Consider the following 15,452-nt stretch of genomic DNA (forward strand, 5'->3'; position numbering starts at 1 on the left):
GTGACATTCCTCTGTGCAGGTAGAGGTAGTGTAATGTTTAATGGACACAATGAGTGCGCGGCGTCTTCTACGCTCGAGTCTTTCTCTTCGATACTTCAGAACTAAAACATGATGAGAGTTTGAGGTCTTTCAGAGATGTTTCGACTGCAACATTTAATGAAATGATCAATTTTTATCTGCCTTTAAGCTTCTCAGTACATGTTTTTGGGCTTTAATAAGGCGCTTATGTTTTCTTATTTTACCCATTAATGCAGACTTTAGGTGGGGCTTTTTTGTAATGGAAGTTGTTGTCGTCGTTTGTCATTCTCTTATTTCAACACGGTGTCAATTAATGATAACTAATCTGATGATTCAGTGCATAATTCACTGGAAAATTTGTATTTTTTCATGTTAAAGTTTAATTTCAGCCTCATAGAATAATCATAAACAACAGTTACCCCTTCTTCCCAAAAAAAAAAAGGTTTCTGCAAAAACATTTAATCATCCTCGGTTGATAAATCTGACATTTTGGTGCAAATGTACAAATGATCTGAAAAGAGTTATTGACAGCTGGAAGACACTGACTATCTACTAAATATACTGTTAATCCAGTTAAAGTGGCTCTAAAAGAAGGAATACAATTATAAAAAAATATATTTATATAGATAAAATTGGAAAAAAAACATGCAGGAATAGACATTAAAATAGGTAAGAAACAAATGAATAATGAACATTGCTGAGTGTCCAAAATAAAATACTTAAAGGTAAAATGCTAGATGAGGTGACACCTCAAAGGACATCGTCACGCTTTTACCATGATCACTTTTGAAAGAAAAGAAGACCAAATCAATTATTAGTAGTTTGTCTGTGTGTGTGTGTGTGTGTGTGTGTGTGTGTGTGCGTGTGTGTGTGTGTGTGTGTGTGTGTGTGTGTGTGTGTTGTAAAGACAGATCCATACAACAGAAGCGGGAACAGATTTCTGCTACAAACAGACTGGAGGTTGGATTTTTTTGTTTCCGTGTTTGTCTGGACGTCCTCATAAGTGGAACAACTTTCCACAGCAGACGAATGAGAATCCCGTCTGATGACAAACGGGGGTCCTTATCCTTCACCTGGGGGCGGCCACAGAGGGTCTGCTCACCTTTTCATCTTGTTGGAAGATGAAAAGTCCCGGTTCTCCTGAGGACAAGGCCTCTTCGGTTTGTCGGTGGCGGCGATGCGGTGGGGGCGCCATTTTTCATGTCCTCCCGGTATTGTTCCTCCTAATTATTCATCTCAGACCGCAGTTTCCTTCCCTGTAATTAGACGGTTGGTGGGTACATGGCGGTCCTGGGTGGGGCAAAAGATCTGCCTCCGCAGTGTTTCATCAGCAGCAGTGAAGGAATTGAACGTGTGACATGAACCCCCCCACCCCAATTCAATCCAGCTATAACCCCTTAGAGGTCAAACTTTTTCCTGTTTACAGTCTGGAGGTTTGATGAAGCAAAGCGGCAGAAACACACAACAACCCCCCCCTACTCACAAACAAACAACCATCCCCACCTCCTCACAAACAAACAACCACCCCCACCTCCTCACAAACAAACAAACAAGCTTCGTCGGGGGTGTGGTGGAGCTTCTCCGTGTCTCTCGTGTTCTGCGGCGCCGCACAGCGGTCGGCTGTAATAATCAGGGACTTGATGAAATGCATCAGCGCTGTTTGTTTATGTGTGTGGCATATTGTGTTACAGTAGGGGTAATAAATGGAAGGGGGGCAGAGCGAGGAGTAGAGGCAGGGAACCAGAACAAGATGCAATGGAAAAAGCAAGTGGTGAAAACTGAGATAAATGCTGTTTCCTCACCTTGAAACACTTGCCGTTCCTCTGAGGGCAACCAGAGGGTGAGCGGTGAAGCTGCTGGAGCCGGTTTATGGGCTTGTGGCGCTATCGCTTTCTCTTGAATGACTCGCAGTGAACCTTTTAACGCTGGGAGTGGAGCGTAAAGCCGCCTCGGCTCTGATGTGGAGACACAAAGTACTTTTTGGTTTCCAGTTTCGCTGTGATTGACTCTTAATGAAGCGTTCCTGCTGCTTTGAGCTCTTTGTGTCAGAACAGTCTTTCATTTCACTTTCTTTTAGTGTCACTCCAGGGTGAAATCAGAACTCCATGTTTGAGATGTTAAACTAATTAAAGCTGCAAGCCTCCGCCCCGATCGAACCCTTCGAGCTGCCAGCATCCCGACTTCACAGCCACCCAAGTTTGTCATTAGCAGATCGGATCAGAGTGGCTGTAAATTCAGCTTTTCTGAGGAGCACATTAACGTCCCACTCCGGTCTTCTCCTGATCTCGTGTCAAAGCGTTTCCAGTGGTTTTTTTCATTAGGATGATGCTGTTTTTAGCCAAAATCCAAAGATATTGGTCACAATAGTGGATTCTGAATCTTCTGACACGGTACGGGTGCATTTGCATAAACCCCTTTTGTATTTTAGGCTAAACACATAGTTTCTGTAGAGCGGCAGGAGTTCATTAAAAAATGTACCTCTGAGTTGTGGGCAGGACTGTTGGCTCAGAGCAACCCCGCCTCCCCTTCCCGCCCTCATTGCTGAGAGCTCTCTGTTAAACCGCTCTCCCGCTAGCTTAAAGCCCCTCACACCCTCAACCTAGCATTAGCAGGGCAACAAAAATGGGGAGTGATACCAGATCTATCCAGTTGAGATCCAGAGAAAAAAACAGATAAACTAACAAATAAATAAATAAAAACTTTTGGACTTTTGTTAGTATTATTTTTTTTTTGGGGGGGGGGGGGGTACTGTCACCAACAAACCTTTGAAACAGAATGTTTTAAGCTGAGCTCTGGAGGGATTTGGGTTTGGGAATTCCTGCCCTGCTGCTTTGAAATGGATCATTTTCCTCAAACTTTGACCTCCGCCCTCCTTGCCGAGGAGATGGGGTGGAAATCAGCTGGGGAAGGGGGACCGCCCCCATGGGTAGGCTTTGAATAATCAGGCGTTGTGTTCATTGTGAGGGAAGGCGTCGGCAGATCACGCCGTCTTTACCAGCGAAGCGAGTGCCGAGTCTGAAGACGAAGCTCTCAGGTGAAGAGCAGGTTTGCAGGCTTTCATGGCGTCCTGCTGAAGGAGGCGGAGGTCGTCGACCTCAGATTACTGAGGAGGAATGATGGATACGTAGCAGGTCCTCATCATCACACTTCAACAATAAGACATGATGTGCCAACATCAGATTATTTTACCAGTACATTAAGAATATCCTAAAATAATTTTAGATTGCCTTAACTAAACACTTTCAGAGTAAAAGTTGGGCTTTGCAGGATCTTTTTGGTTTCAATTTTGCATCAAGAGACTGTAAATTCTAGAAATGTCAGTTCCTGTCTTCTCTGAGGTCATCTTGGAGGTTGATGTTTGTTTTGAGTTTTGGAAACTCTGATCGCTTCAAATCCGTTGGAGACTATTTGATTTGACTTTACACAAAGACAAACGGCGGATAAATATTCATTTTAACCACCAGCTTCATTACGTCTTGTTTAACCTCAGAGCCGCGGCCCACGCCGAACAGCCCCCGGGGCGATTCACTCATGATGAGTGTGGGCGCTGTCAGACGGTTCCTTTCAGATCCCCACGCCCGGCATTCTTCAGCCTGGAGCTCACGCGCCGCTGGCTGAGCGAACGACCCCGCTGACCGGCGTTCTTCCAGCCCACACTGACCGTCAGCTGGACGGAGGTGACCCAGACCGCCGGTTCTGAGAAAAGTCTGCTGGACGTCGGTGCTTTGGGGCATTTTTTAGAGCAAGAGTTTGTTTTGGGTTCATCTGAATGAATCTGTGAAGCCTCACGAAACAGAAACAGGATTTGCTAAAACTTGCGTACATCATGTGGTGAAGAAAAAAGTTATTTTTATTTGACCAAAATAAATCTGATTAAGATCTAAAAACTTATTTTTCAGGAGAAACAAGATACAGATTACAGAAGTAAAAATGTCCAAAGGCAGCAAAAATTCCTGTTACAAAGAATTCAAAGGAAGCTGTGATTTATTTATTACAAATATCAAATTTTATCTTGAATAAAATGTAAAATAAGAAAAATCATCTTAATTTCACTATTTTTCTCTTCTGCTTTAGTTTAGTAAAAAAAATACTGGAAATGTGTCGTCTTTCTTCACATTCAGAGTCGAAAATGTTTTGGGAAGTGGGCGGGGTTTAGTCTGAGGACTTATTTTATGGGCGTGGTTTCTTAACATTGATGGAGATGTTTTTTAAATGACAAAGTAGGTCCCATCCTCACAGACTTCCTGACATTTGGATTGGTCGTGATAAATTAATGTGAGACACAAAAAGGTGAAAAGAGATCCAACAAAAAACAGAAAAAAATACAAAATCTAAATGGCTGTTTTTAATTTACTTTTTTTTTTAATATTACATTGATCAAGAAGTCCCTTGGCTGTAATAACATTTCAAATCTGACTTTTTTACACAGAAGTTGGTGACAAAGTGCTGCCCTTTGGAACCAGCCTCTAGTGGTTATATCAAGAAGTGCAACATTCATTATTCCATTAAAATCTGCGAATAGAAGATGAAAATAAGTCGTTTTTCTTTTTTTTATGATTGAAATTGTGGATTGCTTTTGTTTCAAACAACAAAGTAGTTATTTATCTGTAAGTATTTTATTTATACGTTTTTATGAGTATTTAGTATCACTTAGGTTAAAATATTTAGTTTTGCGCTTCCCTAACAGTAAATGTTTATTTAGAAGTTTTTAAAAAGATAAAAATTGATTGAATAACATCTCTTTTCTCAGAAATTGGTCCAATAACCTTCATTTTTATGTTTTTTTTAAACCACATTTTTAAAACTACTTTTAAACTACTTGTGCTGTTGTGAGTGTGGAGCTGCACAGCATAAAGCCGTTATTGACTCATCTGCAGAGGGGTCTGCTCCCAGCTAAGTGCTGCATTCATGCACCGCGTGTTTTTCTTCATTTCCCCCCTCTGGCTTGTAAAACCAGATTCCATCAACAGCTTTGAAGTCGTCCGAATGTGTTTGTGTTTTCTCCTCTACTGTACTTGTTGCGCCTGCGACACAGATGTGTTTCCAGACGCTTTGTTCTGACTTTTCATGCAATTCTAAATGCTTTATTGGTGGTGGTGGTGGGGGGCTGTGCATGCAGGAATGTAGATGGCTCTCCACCTTCTCTCTGCTGCCATGAAGGGATGCAAACCCACCTGCTGGCCTGTCAGACGACGGCGGGAGGAAGAGATCAGGCTGCAGCCTGCAATCCTCTTTTCAGAGCAAAGTGGAGGAAGAGCTTTCCTGCCTCTAATCTGTATGCAGACTCCCACAATGCATTTCTCTGTGCTTTTCATGACACCTCTTGGAAGTGGCACCCGCCTGCCTTACTGTGTGAGTGAGGTTGCTGGTTCAAATCCAGGTGTTTGAACCCACCTCTGTGCTTTCTAATGAACAAACCCAATGTGGTTTCTTCAGCCCTGGAGGACGGTGCGTTCACAGACAGTCATTTCTAATTGGACGTTTCCCTTTTGGCAGATGGAGGCTAAAAACAGAGTTTAGTTTGGGATTTATGACCACTTGTGCTATCTTAAGCACTTTAACATTGGGAGAGGGGTCATCTAGACCCACTAGACAGTGCTCTGAACCTTTTTTCTTCAATGATTTGTGATCTTCACTGGTGTCCATGGATTACATGAAATCTTTCTACCTTTATCCACCTTTGTCATGGTAGGGAGAACACCTCAATGTAAGGGCGGGTCATCTTGACCCCATAGAATACCACAAGGGTTATAGACCTTTGTGGTGGTGAGAAACGTGAGAGTTTTGAACGCAGGCGTTTATGTAGACTTTTGCTTTGGAAGTGGTCGCTTGCGTTGCCGAGGGCAGCGTAGTGTGCGTAGCATAACGGTCGTCTGCACGCAAAGAACACGCATTTGTCACGGCCACAGCACTAATGGGATCTGCAGAAAGCTGTACGCCTGCGTCTCACCTACTCCCTTTTCTCCCTACGGGTTCACGCAGCGGACTACCACCTTGATATTTACAGGTTTAACCATTTTTGCCCCACAGACAGCCGTTATCCACCGGTTAGGGCATTTGGGTCTACAGCCTATAGCTGGGATTGTTGGGCAAATCTTTCATGTTCATGGAAAAAGGAGTGATATGGAAAAGTGGGGTTTCGTGTCCACCTGCAGTGCCTCTGTCCTTGCAGCTTTTGATGAGAACATTAGTCCAACGTCCGGATAAAGCGCCTCTGTTCGGGATAATTCATCCTAAAACTTCATAACTAACTTTTGTCTTTTCTTTTTTTGTCATCTCCTCTGGTGTCTCCAGTGCCGGGCAACCTGGGCTGCTTCAAAGACAGCGGTAACCCACCCACGCTCTCCGGCGCCAACGAGATCTCCAACAAGCTCACCATTCAGAACTGCATCAGCTTCTGCCGGAAGCAGAGATACAGGGTGAGCTTCGAACCAGAAATCTGCTCCTGACGTTTCCTGGATTCTGTCACAGCGACGGGCGTCTGGCGTTCTTTTTGACGCTCGTTTTCTGCAGCCGTTAAATTTCAGGTAGAGGCGAAAGCAGCAGATGTCAGACCATCGGGGCTGACAGCTGGAGATGAAGGGGCATCACCGCCTCTGAAGGCCTTTTTTCTCCTCTCTGACTTTGTCGCAGACGGCCAGGTGCTCGTTTTCTGTCTCCGCGGATTCGCTCCGGCCGCTCTGACTGGCCCCGACACCCCCCTCGTTGGGCAGCAGGCGGACTGGCAGCTGCCCTGCCCTCACTGCACATGCTCAGAAGTCCTGATCCCGTGTGACTCTTTAATTCAGCAGTCCAGATGACGTGTTTGCGTGACTCCACGGTGACAAAAATGCAGCACGAAACGTGGTTTTGGACGCTGTGTGGGTTCCTGTGACCAGACACAGGACGCAGAGGGGGAAGTGATGCGCTGTCGCCGTTTCCCTGAAGTCATGCAGGGCCTGAAATCGGAACAATGATGCCCCTTTCTACCAACAACAATAGCTCTTTTGAGGACAAGCGTTCAGTGTCGGTCAGGTCAAGAGAGTGTGTGAGCCTTTCTCTGCTGTTCTGCTCCGACACTAGAATCTGAGGAGGACGGGCGGCTTTTCTGCACCGTCAGTGCAGACGGAGGCGGAAGGTCACGCTGCAGTCCGACGTTTGTAATCAGGTTTCTCAAACGGCCCTTCTGTGTTGCAGCTCGCTGGGATGGAGTCCGGATACGCCTGTTTTTGTGGAAACGAGGTGGAGCTGCAGGACCACGGCGAGTCGGCCGGCATGGACTGTAACCACGTCTGCTTCGGGGACCATACGCAGCCGTGCGGGGGGGACGGCTGGGTCATCGTCTTCGACAGTGAGCTCTTACTGCTGTTGACGTTGGGTCTGTTTGATTCGTGTACCCTGATGTGACCAAACAAGTGGGGCAAAAGTTTTACGATTGTGAAATCAAGTTTCAAGAAAGGGGCCTCGGAAATCCCCCAAATAAGGAGCCGGTCCTACTAACAATGGTGTTGCTTAAAGCAGAAACCGTCGGCGTAAGCACGACCACGCCGCGCTGAAACCTCAGTGACTTTCCTCTCAGCTTCACTTCAGAGACCATCCGTCTGCATCTTCTCGGTCATCACGTCTTTCATCCGTCCCGCTCCAAACCGTCCTACCTGTGGCGTCCCTAAAACACGTCCCTGCTCCAGCTCGGCCTCCTGTTCTGGAAAATACATTTTTTCAGAATCCGATAAAAAATACAAAAATATACTAGAAGGAGCTGCATTTCCGGAAGAAAATGCAGGGTTGGATGTTATATCGCTGAATAAAAATGAAACTTAAAGGGGAATACTTGGCAAAAAATAAAAAAGAAAGAAAAAAAGAAATGATCTGCAATGACTTTTTATATGATAAAAGTTGACCATAAATAAAGTGAAAACAGCACAATAACAAAATAGATATGTTTGTAAAAAATGACAGAAAATTTTGCCTCCATTTATTTCAATGGAGGCAAAAATCCTTGAAAATCTGGAAAAGTTCAAGGATTTGAAGGAGCAAAAGTCACAGCTGGAAAAAGCTGAAAGAGCTGAACATTTGAATAGTTGAATGGTTGAAATAGATGAAAAATTGTTAAGCGTTAAGCGGCAAAAATGGAGAAAGAAACTAGAATAAAGAGAGAGGAAAACAATGAATGGATATTTTATAGCATTCAACCAACCATGGACGTTTTTACTGATGTTCTGTGTGACCTGGTGTAAGCGGTCGCTTTCTGCGTTGTGCTGGTTAATTATTTGGCGTGACACAGTGTTAACTCCTGCAGAACAGCCTCCCTTTATGTCTGGGAAGAAACAAACAGTAAACAATACACTGTATGAGTGTAACCAAACGGAAAAAAGTATCTCTCCTAAGCCATCGATACCTTGTAATCATCACATCACAAGTTAGAAACAAATATTGTTGTAATTATACAAATAAAAGTTAACACCAAAAAGGACAATAAACAATAGGATGGGTTGGTGTAACAAAATTATTTTAGGATGATGGCCCCCACCTCTCTAGCAGGAGATTGTACAGAAGGGGAGGGGGACAGTAGCCTTTGGAATATATGGAGGTAAAAAGACGACGGTGGGGCTATGACTTTATGGAAGCATTTCTGTTGCATCCTTAAAAATAAACAAAACCAGAAATGCTTTTTCATTTTCAAATTAAAGCTGCGTTTGTTGATTAAAAAATAAAATCAAAAATCAATCCTCCAAAATGCTTTTTCATTTTCTTCTTCAACACCGCTCATTCTGTTACTTAATTAAAATGATAAATAAAATGGAATTTGACAGTTCCTTTTCAAAAAGTTCTCTGCTAAATGTGTAGCAAAATTTAATTAAAAATATCTAATTTGACAATAAAATGAATCAACAGAAATGCTTTTTCATTTTCACAATGGAACTGCATCATGTGACTCAAAAATTAAATTAAAGATCAATCCTCCGAAATTTCCACTTAAACGCCGCTCATTCTGTGACATAATTAAGCCGGTTTTGACCTTTATTTTTAATTGAGCAACAGAAATGCTTCCATATGACTTGGAGTATAATGCAGCAGTTTGTTAGAGGTATGCTAACACGTGAGCAGATTTTGTGCTATTATAAAATAAGATAAGAGTTTTCCCGGTCACACCGGTACCAACAGACCCACTGAGTGGTGCCGGTCCGTGGTCCGGTGGTTTGGGAAGATTTTACTGCTGTCTTCCCTGCAGGGGATCTCGGTTCTGAAGGTTTATGATCTCTCCTCGTAGATCAGTCTGTTCCAGACAATTCTTACATATTAACCTTTTAACACCAGAGATATGACACCTAAATAACACGCTCTTTGAGGTACCGCATCCCCTAAACCACCGTTCTGACTCACGGTGGTGAAAAGAATGTAAAGACTGGAGCTACGACCCAGGGGTTGAAGGGTCAATCGGACAGACATTTGCTGACATATTTCTCTGTTATTGAAGTCCTGAGCCTTGTTTGAGTCACTGCTTTAATGAGAAGGAAGGATTCTAAGCAAAGGAAACCCTTTTTGACCTTGTTCAAACCCTGATGTAAAGCAGAAGTGTCAGAGAATGTTTCTGCTTTCAGCTCGAGTGGGCGCCTGCGGCGGGAACTACACCTCCCCATCTGGAGTCATTTACTCCCCCGACTTCCCCGACAAATACAGTGCGAGTCGTGTGTGCTACTGGACCATCCAGGCACCCGGATCCTTCGCCATCCTCTTCAACTTCACCTTTTTTGACATCTCCGACCAGGCGGACATGGTGGAGCTTTTGGACGGTTACACCAACCAGGTGATGGCTCGCTTCGACTGGCGCAGCCCCCCACGGGAGCTGGTGAACATCACCGGCGATTTCGTCATTCTGTACTTCTACTCGGACCGCACCAACCAGGCGCAGGGCTTTGCACTGCTCTACCAAGGTAGGCCTTCCCTATGAAGCGTTGGACTTGTGTTACATTTACACGGGCAATAAAGATCGGCGGATCAACCTTTGTTGGTTCTGAACTCAACCCAAGCGAGCAACTAGATGGGATTAACAGTGGCATATTAAAGATGTTGTAGTACTAAAGGTACGAAGGTCACCTGACAATCAAAGGACACGCCTGCATTTGTTTCTAATTTTAAAAAGACTCAGTCAGTTTTTATTTATAAAAGCTACTTTTTCCAACAAGGACGGCTTGTTTGTTGCCCTGCGACCTCTGGGGCGAACCCCACCTTCCCCCAACAGTAGCTAAGATAGGCTCCAGCGACCCTGTGAGCCCAAAAGGGATTCAGCAGGTTCAGGAAATAGATGGATGGACTTGCGTGTACATCATAACAAGCCCCCCTTGTGGTCACCTGGTGAACTGCACCTCCAGTTGGGTGTTTTGGCGCTGCAATGGCGAGGTCTGAGAGGTTTTTTTCTTTAAGGCATAAGCTACGTACGTATTTCCTTCCTTGTGATACATGTGTGGTATACGTAATTCATGCGTTTGCCATTTGTCAGTGTGAGCAGATGTCCGTCGAGGGTTTTGGCTGACGGGTCTTTACGTGAATTCGGTTTTGATCTGTTCAGAAGTTTTGGTTGCTTAAGAATTATGCAGTTAATACGCAATCATTACATAAATCTTTTGCAACTGTGCGTGATTCCATGCATGTCTGACAGACTTTTCACGCATGAACCACCGATGTAGAACTTTTATATCACGTATACGGCGCCCACATTACGTTAAATTACACAATTACTCACAAGTTTTTGGCTGGATTTAGCTTTCACACTGATTTACGTGTTCTTTTCGTGGTTTATTTGTACTTCTTCCGTGGTTTTAACGTGGTCCATTCGTCGTCCATCTCTGAAGATTTCATGTACAGACTAATACTTTTCCCCACATGTGACTGATTTTTCACCTGTGCAGTTTGTAGGTATGGCTGTGTGACGCTGCCTTTTTACTTATTTGTCTCCGTTAATGCTGTTTTCATCTTCAGTCTATGAAGCTTTGATGCATAAAGAGTTTGTTCAAGTGATGATTGTGTCTGAAAAGGATGGTTTGTGCAAAAACAAAAGAGAGAAAAGTTCTAAAAATGATGAAACGCTGTGCATCTTTTGTTTAGGATGTCACTAAGACTCTTTCACTAAGAGGATGAAATGAGGAATGACGCATCTGCTGCAGCTCCAGATGGAGAAAATGAATAATGAATCTGTTCAAGAAGGAAAGCAGCAGCTGGATTAACGCTCACGTCTTCACCAACTGACAGCTTAGTCAGTCCTTGCTGCCTTCCTCACGTTTGATGCATCATCAGGCTAAAAGATATCCTTGTGCTATCCTATGGGGTCCAAATGACCCCCCCTTCCATTGAGGTGTTCTCCCTACCATGACAAAGGTGGATAAAGGTGGAAAGATTTCATGTAATCCATGGACACCAGTGAAGATCACAAATCATTGAAGAAAAAAGGTTCAGAGCACTGTCTAGTGGGTCTAGATGACCCCTCTCCCAATGTTAACGTGCCTAGGATAGAACAAGGGTTAAAAAAATGGAACCACTTTTTATTTCATGAAGTGAGGTTGATGGTCTATTTAGGATCATGAATCATCCCAAACTTCACATAGTCGGATTTACTCCCAGTCTCTCTTCGCTCTTGAGCCCCTGAGGTGATGGAGGTCAGATTTCTTCAGGACATGTAAAAGTCCTCCAGGTGTTTTTGGATTTGTTTAAATCAGATGATGGATCTCTGTGAAGCTGCAGGAACGTCTGCCTGACAGCCACCGTCTGTATCGCAGACCTGGACTGAGCGTGACGTCGTCCATAGAAAATTCCTTTCAGCTCCAGACGCCGTCAGCAAGCAGTGATTGGTGCAAGTCTGTCTGAGTCAACGTCTCTATGGCAACCACTCACCAATGAGGAGTGAGCTTGTTGGAAGACCACACCCCTACTACTTAAAAGCAGGCTAAATGTAATCTGTCAATCAAGCATGCTCCCCCTACTTTTATTGAGACATCCGATTGGTCAGTTTATGTTAGAGATGCTGTCCAACGAAACCAAACTGCACCGATGGAGCGGCAGGCAGGTCAGGGGAGCACAACTTCAGGAGGGATCCCGCCGGGACGGTAACTGCGATTTCCGCTCCTGTTTCTGCAGCGCTCCGAAACCAGGAGACTGGAACAATAGAAGGCCATGACGGCGTGAAGGGGGACGTTCGGAGCACGGCGAAGCCGGCGCCGGCCGGCATCACGGAGAGATCCAACGGCACGTCCAACGGGCATTCCACCCAGATCCTCTTCATCACGTCCAGCCCCGGAAAACCGGAGCACAACATGCCAGGTCAGTGGGCTGGACCCGGCGAGACCACTAGTATGTTAACACCCACAATGCACTGCAGCCGTTCAAATGTTTTCCCTGCAGCATCTTTTCAGCACATGTGCCGCAGCCTCTCTCTGCAAACATTCCTCATTCAAATCCCTTCATGCTTGATTTAAAAGAGCGATCAGCGATTTCACAAGCACAGCGCAGCAGATGTGCACCAATAATCTGTCACTGTTTACTGACAACTTCCTGGCTGAGCTGCTCTCACAGGTGCGCCACGCCGCTCAGAGCTTCGGCCGGCCTCTCCCGTTTGGTGTTTTGGCTGCGACGGCTTCTCTGATGCTTCCGTGTTGCTCCTGTTTGCAGTGTGGACCATCTACGCTCTGGCAGCGCTCCTCATCCTCACCGTCCTCGCCATGGTCGCCAAGCTGCTCCTGCACGTCTCAGTCAAGTGAGTATGAGGATGCTGGCGCTCCGCCTTCTTCCATCCCTCATCCCTTCATGCCGGTGAGGGATGGAAGCAAAACCGACGAACCCTTCCCGCAAAAATACAGCTGCTCTTTTCGGATCTTTTCTGAGTAAAAATGATGTCAGACTGAGAAGCAGCGAGCCGAGGAGGAATAAAAAATGAGGTTTAGATGCAAACAAAAATGCAATCTGGGCAGCAGGAAGAGACCGGCCCGTTTCATGATGTTCCAGCTCAGCGTTCCTGACATCTGTAGAAGTCATCATCCACCCAAACCGGAGTTCTGCTTCTCTCACAGAACATCAATTACTTCCTGAAGTCTCTTTCTGCTGCAGCTGCTGGGAACCTCTCTGGATGTTCTGCATCTTTAGAACCGACCTCACCTGAACACGGAGTGACTGTGGAACGAGAACAGAGGATTCTGACCCCAACCTAGTCTATTATTTAGTAAAGAAGCCAAGGAAGCCAGTGATTGGTAGATATTCTTAAATCTCACACTGTTTGAAAGTTTGGTCATGGGATCAATACTTCTTATAAAATCCACCAACAGTCTGATCTCTGCTGCTCCTCCAGAGCGAGATTTAAGCTGCAATTATTTGATCTCATCCAACTTTTATGCTGCTTGAAAGATCGCCACACTGCACACGACGATCAAATCACGCCGCGCGACCTCCTTTTGACCTGACGCGGGTCAATCTGCTTTAGGCCCAAACCCCGTTCAGTGTGAACGCTGCTTAAGAAACATCAGATCAGTTTGTTGGTTTATTTCATTTCCATGTTGCCCAAACTTCTCTGTCAAACCCAAATTTGGTTGCCGGATTCAGTACTTTTTTCACCAGTCAGACTTCTGGATGGAATCCTCTGTAGAATTGAAGGAATCAGAGGCGTTTCAGCTCACAGCCACTAGAGGGCGTGTTACACGTGTCAGTGCAGTCCAACATAAACAGACTTTCCCTGCATTCGGTTCAGCGGCGTAAATCACGGTTCGGTTCTGAAACTGAGAGCGGTGGCGTCTCTGATGGTTTCTGGGTCACATGATTTTTGACGATCTTTACTACGACGTTAGCATCTTCACATGAACCTAGATGATCTGGAAACGGACTTCAAAACATTTCATGGTTTTGATCTGTGAAACGCAGTTTTTGTCTAAAGTTCAGCTGCTTTTTCCTCAGACCTCTCCTCCTCTCCTCCTCCTCCTCCTCTCCTCCTCCTCCTTCTCCTGTCCTGCTCCTCTCCTCCCCTATTCCTCACGTTGTCGTTTCTCCTCTCAGGTCCCCAACCATCCCGACTGTCAGCGGTTCTGACGGCTGCGGCCCGGGCCCGGTATCCTCTGAGCCGTGGATCATCCTGTACCGACCATCCACCATCTCCCTCTTCAAGAAGAAGCTGAAGAATCACCATGGAGACCTCAGCCCCCTGGTGGGCAACTAGCGGTGCCGCCACCCCGACACCCCCACCTGGCAAGAACACTGTGTGACGCCACCGTCTGCCAGAGCGACTGCAGCGGGGGGCTTCAGACTGCCCCCCAATACTCGCACCAAAGAGGAGGGGTGAGGACTGCAGCAGGGGGGGTCTGCAGCAAACTGTGGGAACATGACGAGCAGACCGGTCCAGTAGTACCTCCACCCGCCAAGACTGAATCTGTTTCCTGTTTCCTGATGGGGGGGGGGCAGGACAAAATTACATCACAGCACTTCAGCCAAAGGATGCCCCCACCACCACCACCACCACGCTGTCGTGTGTGTGTGTGGGGGGGGGGGGGGGGGCACATGCATGTCTGTGGAGATCTGAGATCTTTTTTCTTCACCGCCGGGGGGTTGAAGATCGTCCAGTTCAAGTGCCTTAAGGACCTCGTCTTCCTCCATGAAGATCTCAGATATGGAGAGCCTGCCCCCCTCCCCATGTAAAATCACCCTGCTATCTTCTCTGGTGGGGGCCGGCAGGTTCCTGTGGTCTTTTACTGAACATATTGTTCACACAAATCTTTTCTGTTTTCAGGAGACCAAAGGTCCAAACTGGTGTCAATATTTGTAAAAAAATTCTGTCTGGAACTGATATTTATGAAGCTCCAAGAGCTCGTCTGACTTTTTACATGTCACTCAAATGTCTAACACATGCTCCGGAGGACGCCGCCTCCTACGCTGCTGAGAGCTCAACGCCGCCGTGTTTCCTCCCTGACAGGTTACACACCTAACCTGCACTTAACGACGCCGCCACTTCCTGATTCAGCGTGAAAGCAGAACACAAACGCATCAGCACTTCAGACAGAGGAGGCTCTCTGAGCGCGCTCAGACCAAACGGGGGCTAACCAAAGCTGACACTGCGGATCCAGTGTTTGCATTGCCCTTTGAACTATGCAAACCGCCGTTTTCTGCTCTGTGCGCTCGCCAGTCGGAACATTCCCAGGAGAGAACGCGCTTTTCCCCAGATCATCGTGAAAGTCCCCCAAATGCACAATGACAGGAAAACAAACCAAAACTTGTTTTGGAGGAGCTGTAAATAGCAGGATAGTCAAAAGTTTAATTTATACAGTAAATTATTCTTATTTTGTAAGTGAATGGAATATAATCTATCTTTTGTATACGTGAAGTATCTGTAGTTTTATTTAAAGTGTCCTGGTTGCAGAATAAACACTGTATGCATGTTTCTTAAGTCGGCGTCTGGTTTGGTGGATTTTCCTTCAGGTCATTTG

General features: G+C 45.6%; 1 protein-coding gene across 2 annotated transcripts in view; it reads left to right on the top strand.

The window, feature by feature from the left end:
- The window catches only part of kremen1 (kringle containing transmembrane protein 1), a 49,764-nt gene extending 34,352 nt beyond the window's left edge, over positions 1-15,412 (top strand). The window contains exons 4-9 of one of the 2 annotated variants that reach the window (XM_011478745.3): positions 6,313-6,437; positions 7,195-7,348; positions 9,600-9,932; positions 12,130-12,342; positions 12,661-12,745; positions 14,032-15,412. In XM_011478745.3, coding sequence (XP_011477047.2) covers positions 6,313-6,437; positions 7,195-7,348; positions 9,600-9,932; positions 12,130-12,342; positions 12,661-12,745; positions 14,032-14,191 — 1,070 coding nt within the window. In that variant the 3' untranslated portion in view covers positions 14,192-15,412. The remainder of the gene's footprint in view (positions 1-6,312; positions 6,438-7,194; positions 7,349-9,599; positions 9,933-12,129; positions 12,343-12,660; positions 12,746-14,031) is intronic. The other variant, XM_011478746.3, reaches the window with a different exon arrangement.
- The last annotated feature ends 40 nt before the right edge of the window (positions 15,413-15,452 follow it).

The sequence above is a fragment of the Oryzias latipes genome, chromosome 9 (genome assembly GCF_002234675.1).
Source record: "Oryzias latipes chromosome 9, ASM223467v1".
NCBI lineage: Eukaryota > Metazoa > Chordata > Actinopteri > Beloniformes > Adrianichthyidae > Oryzias > Oryzias latipes.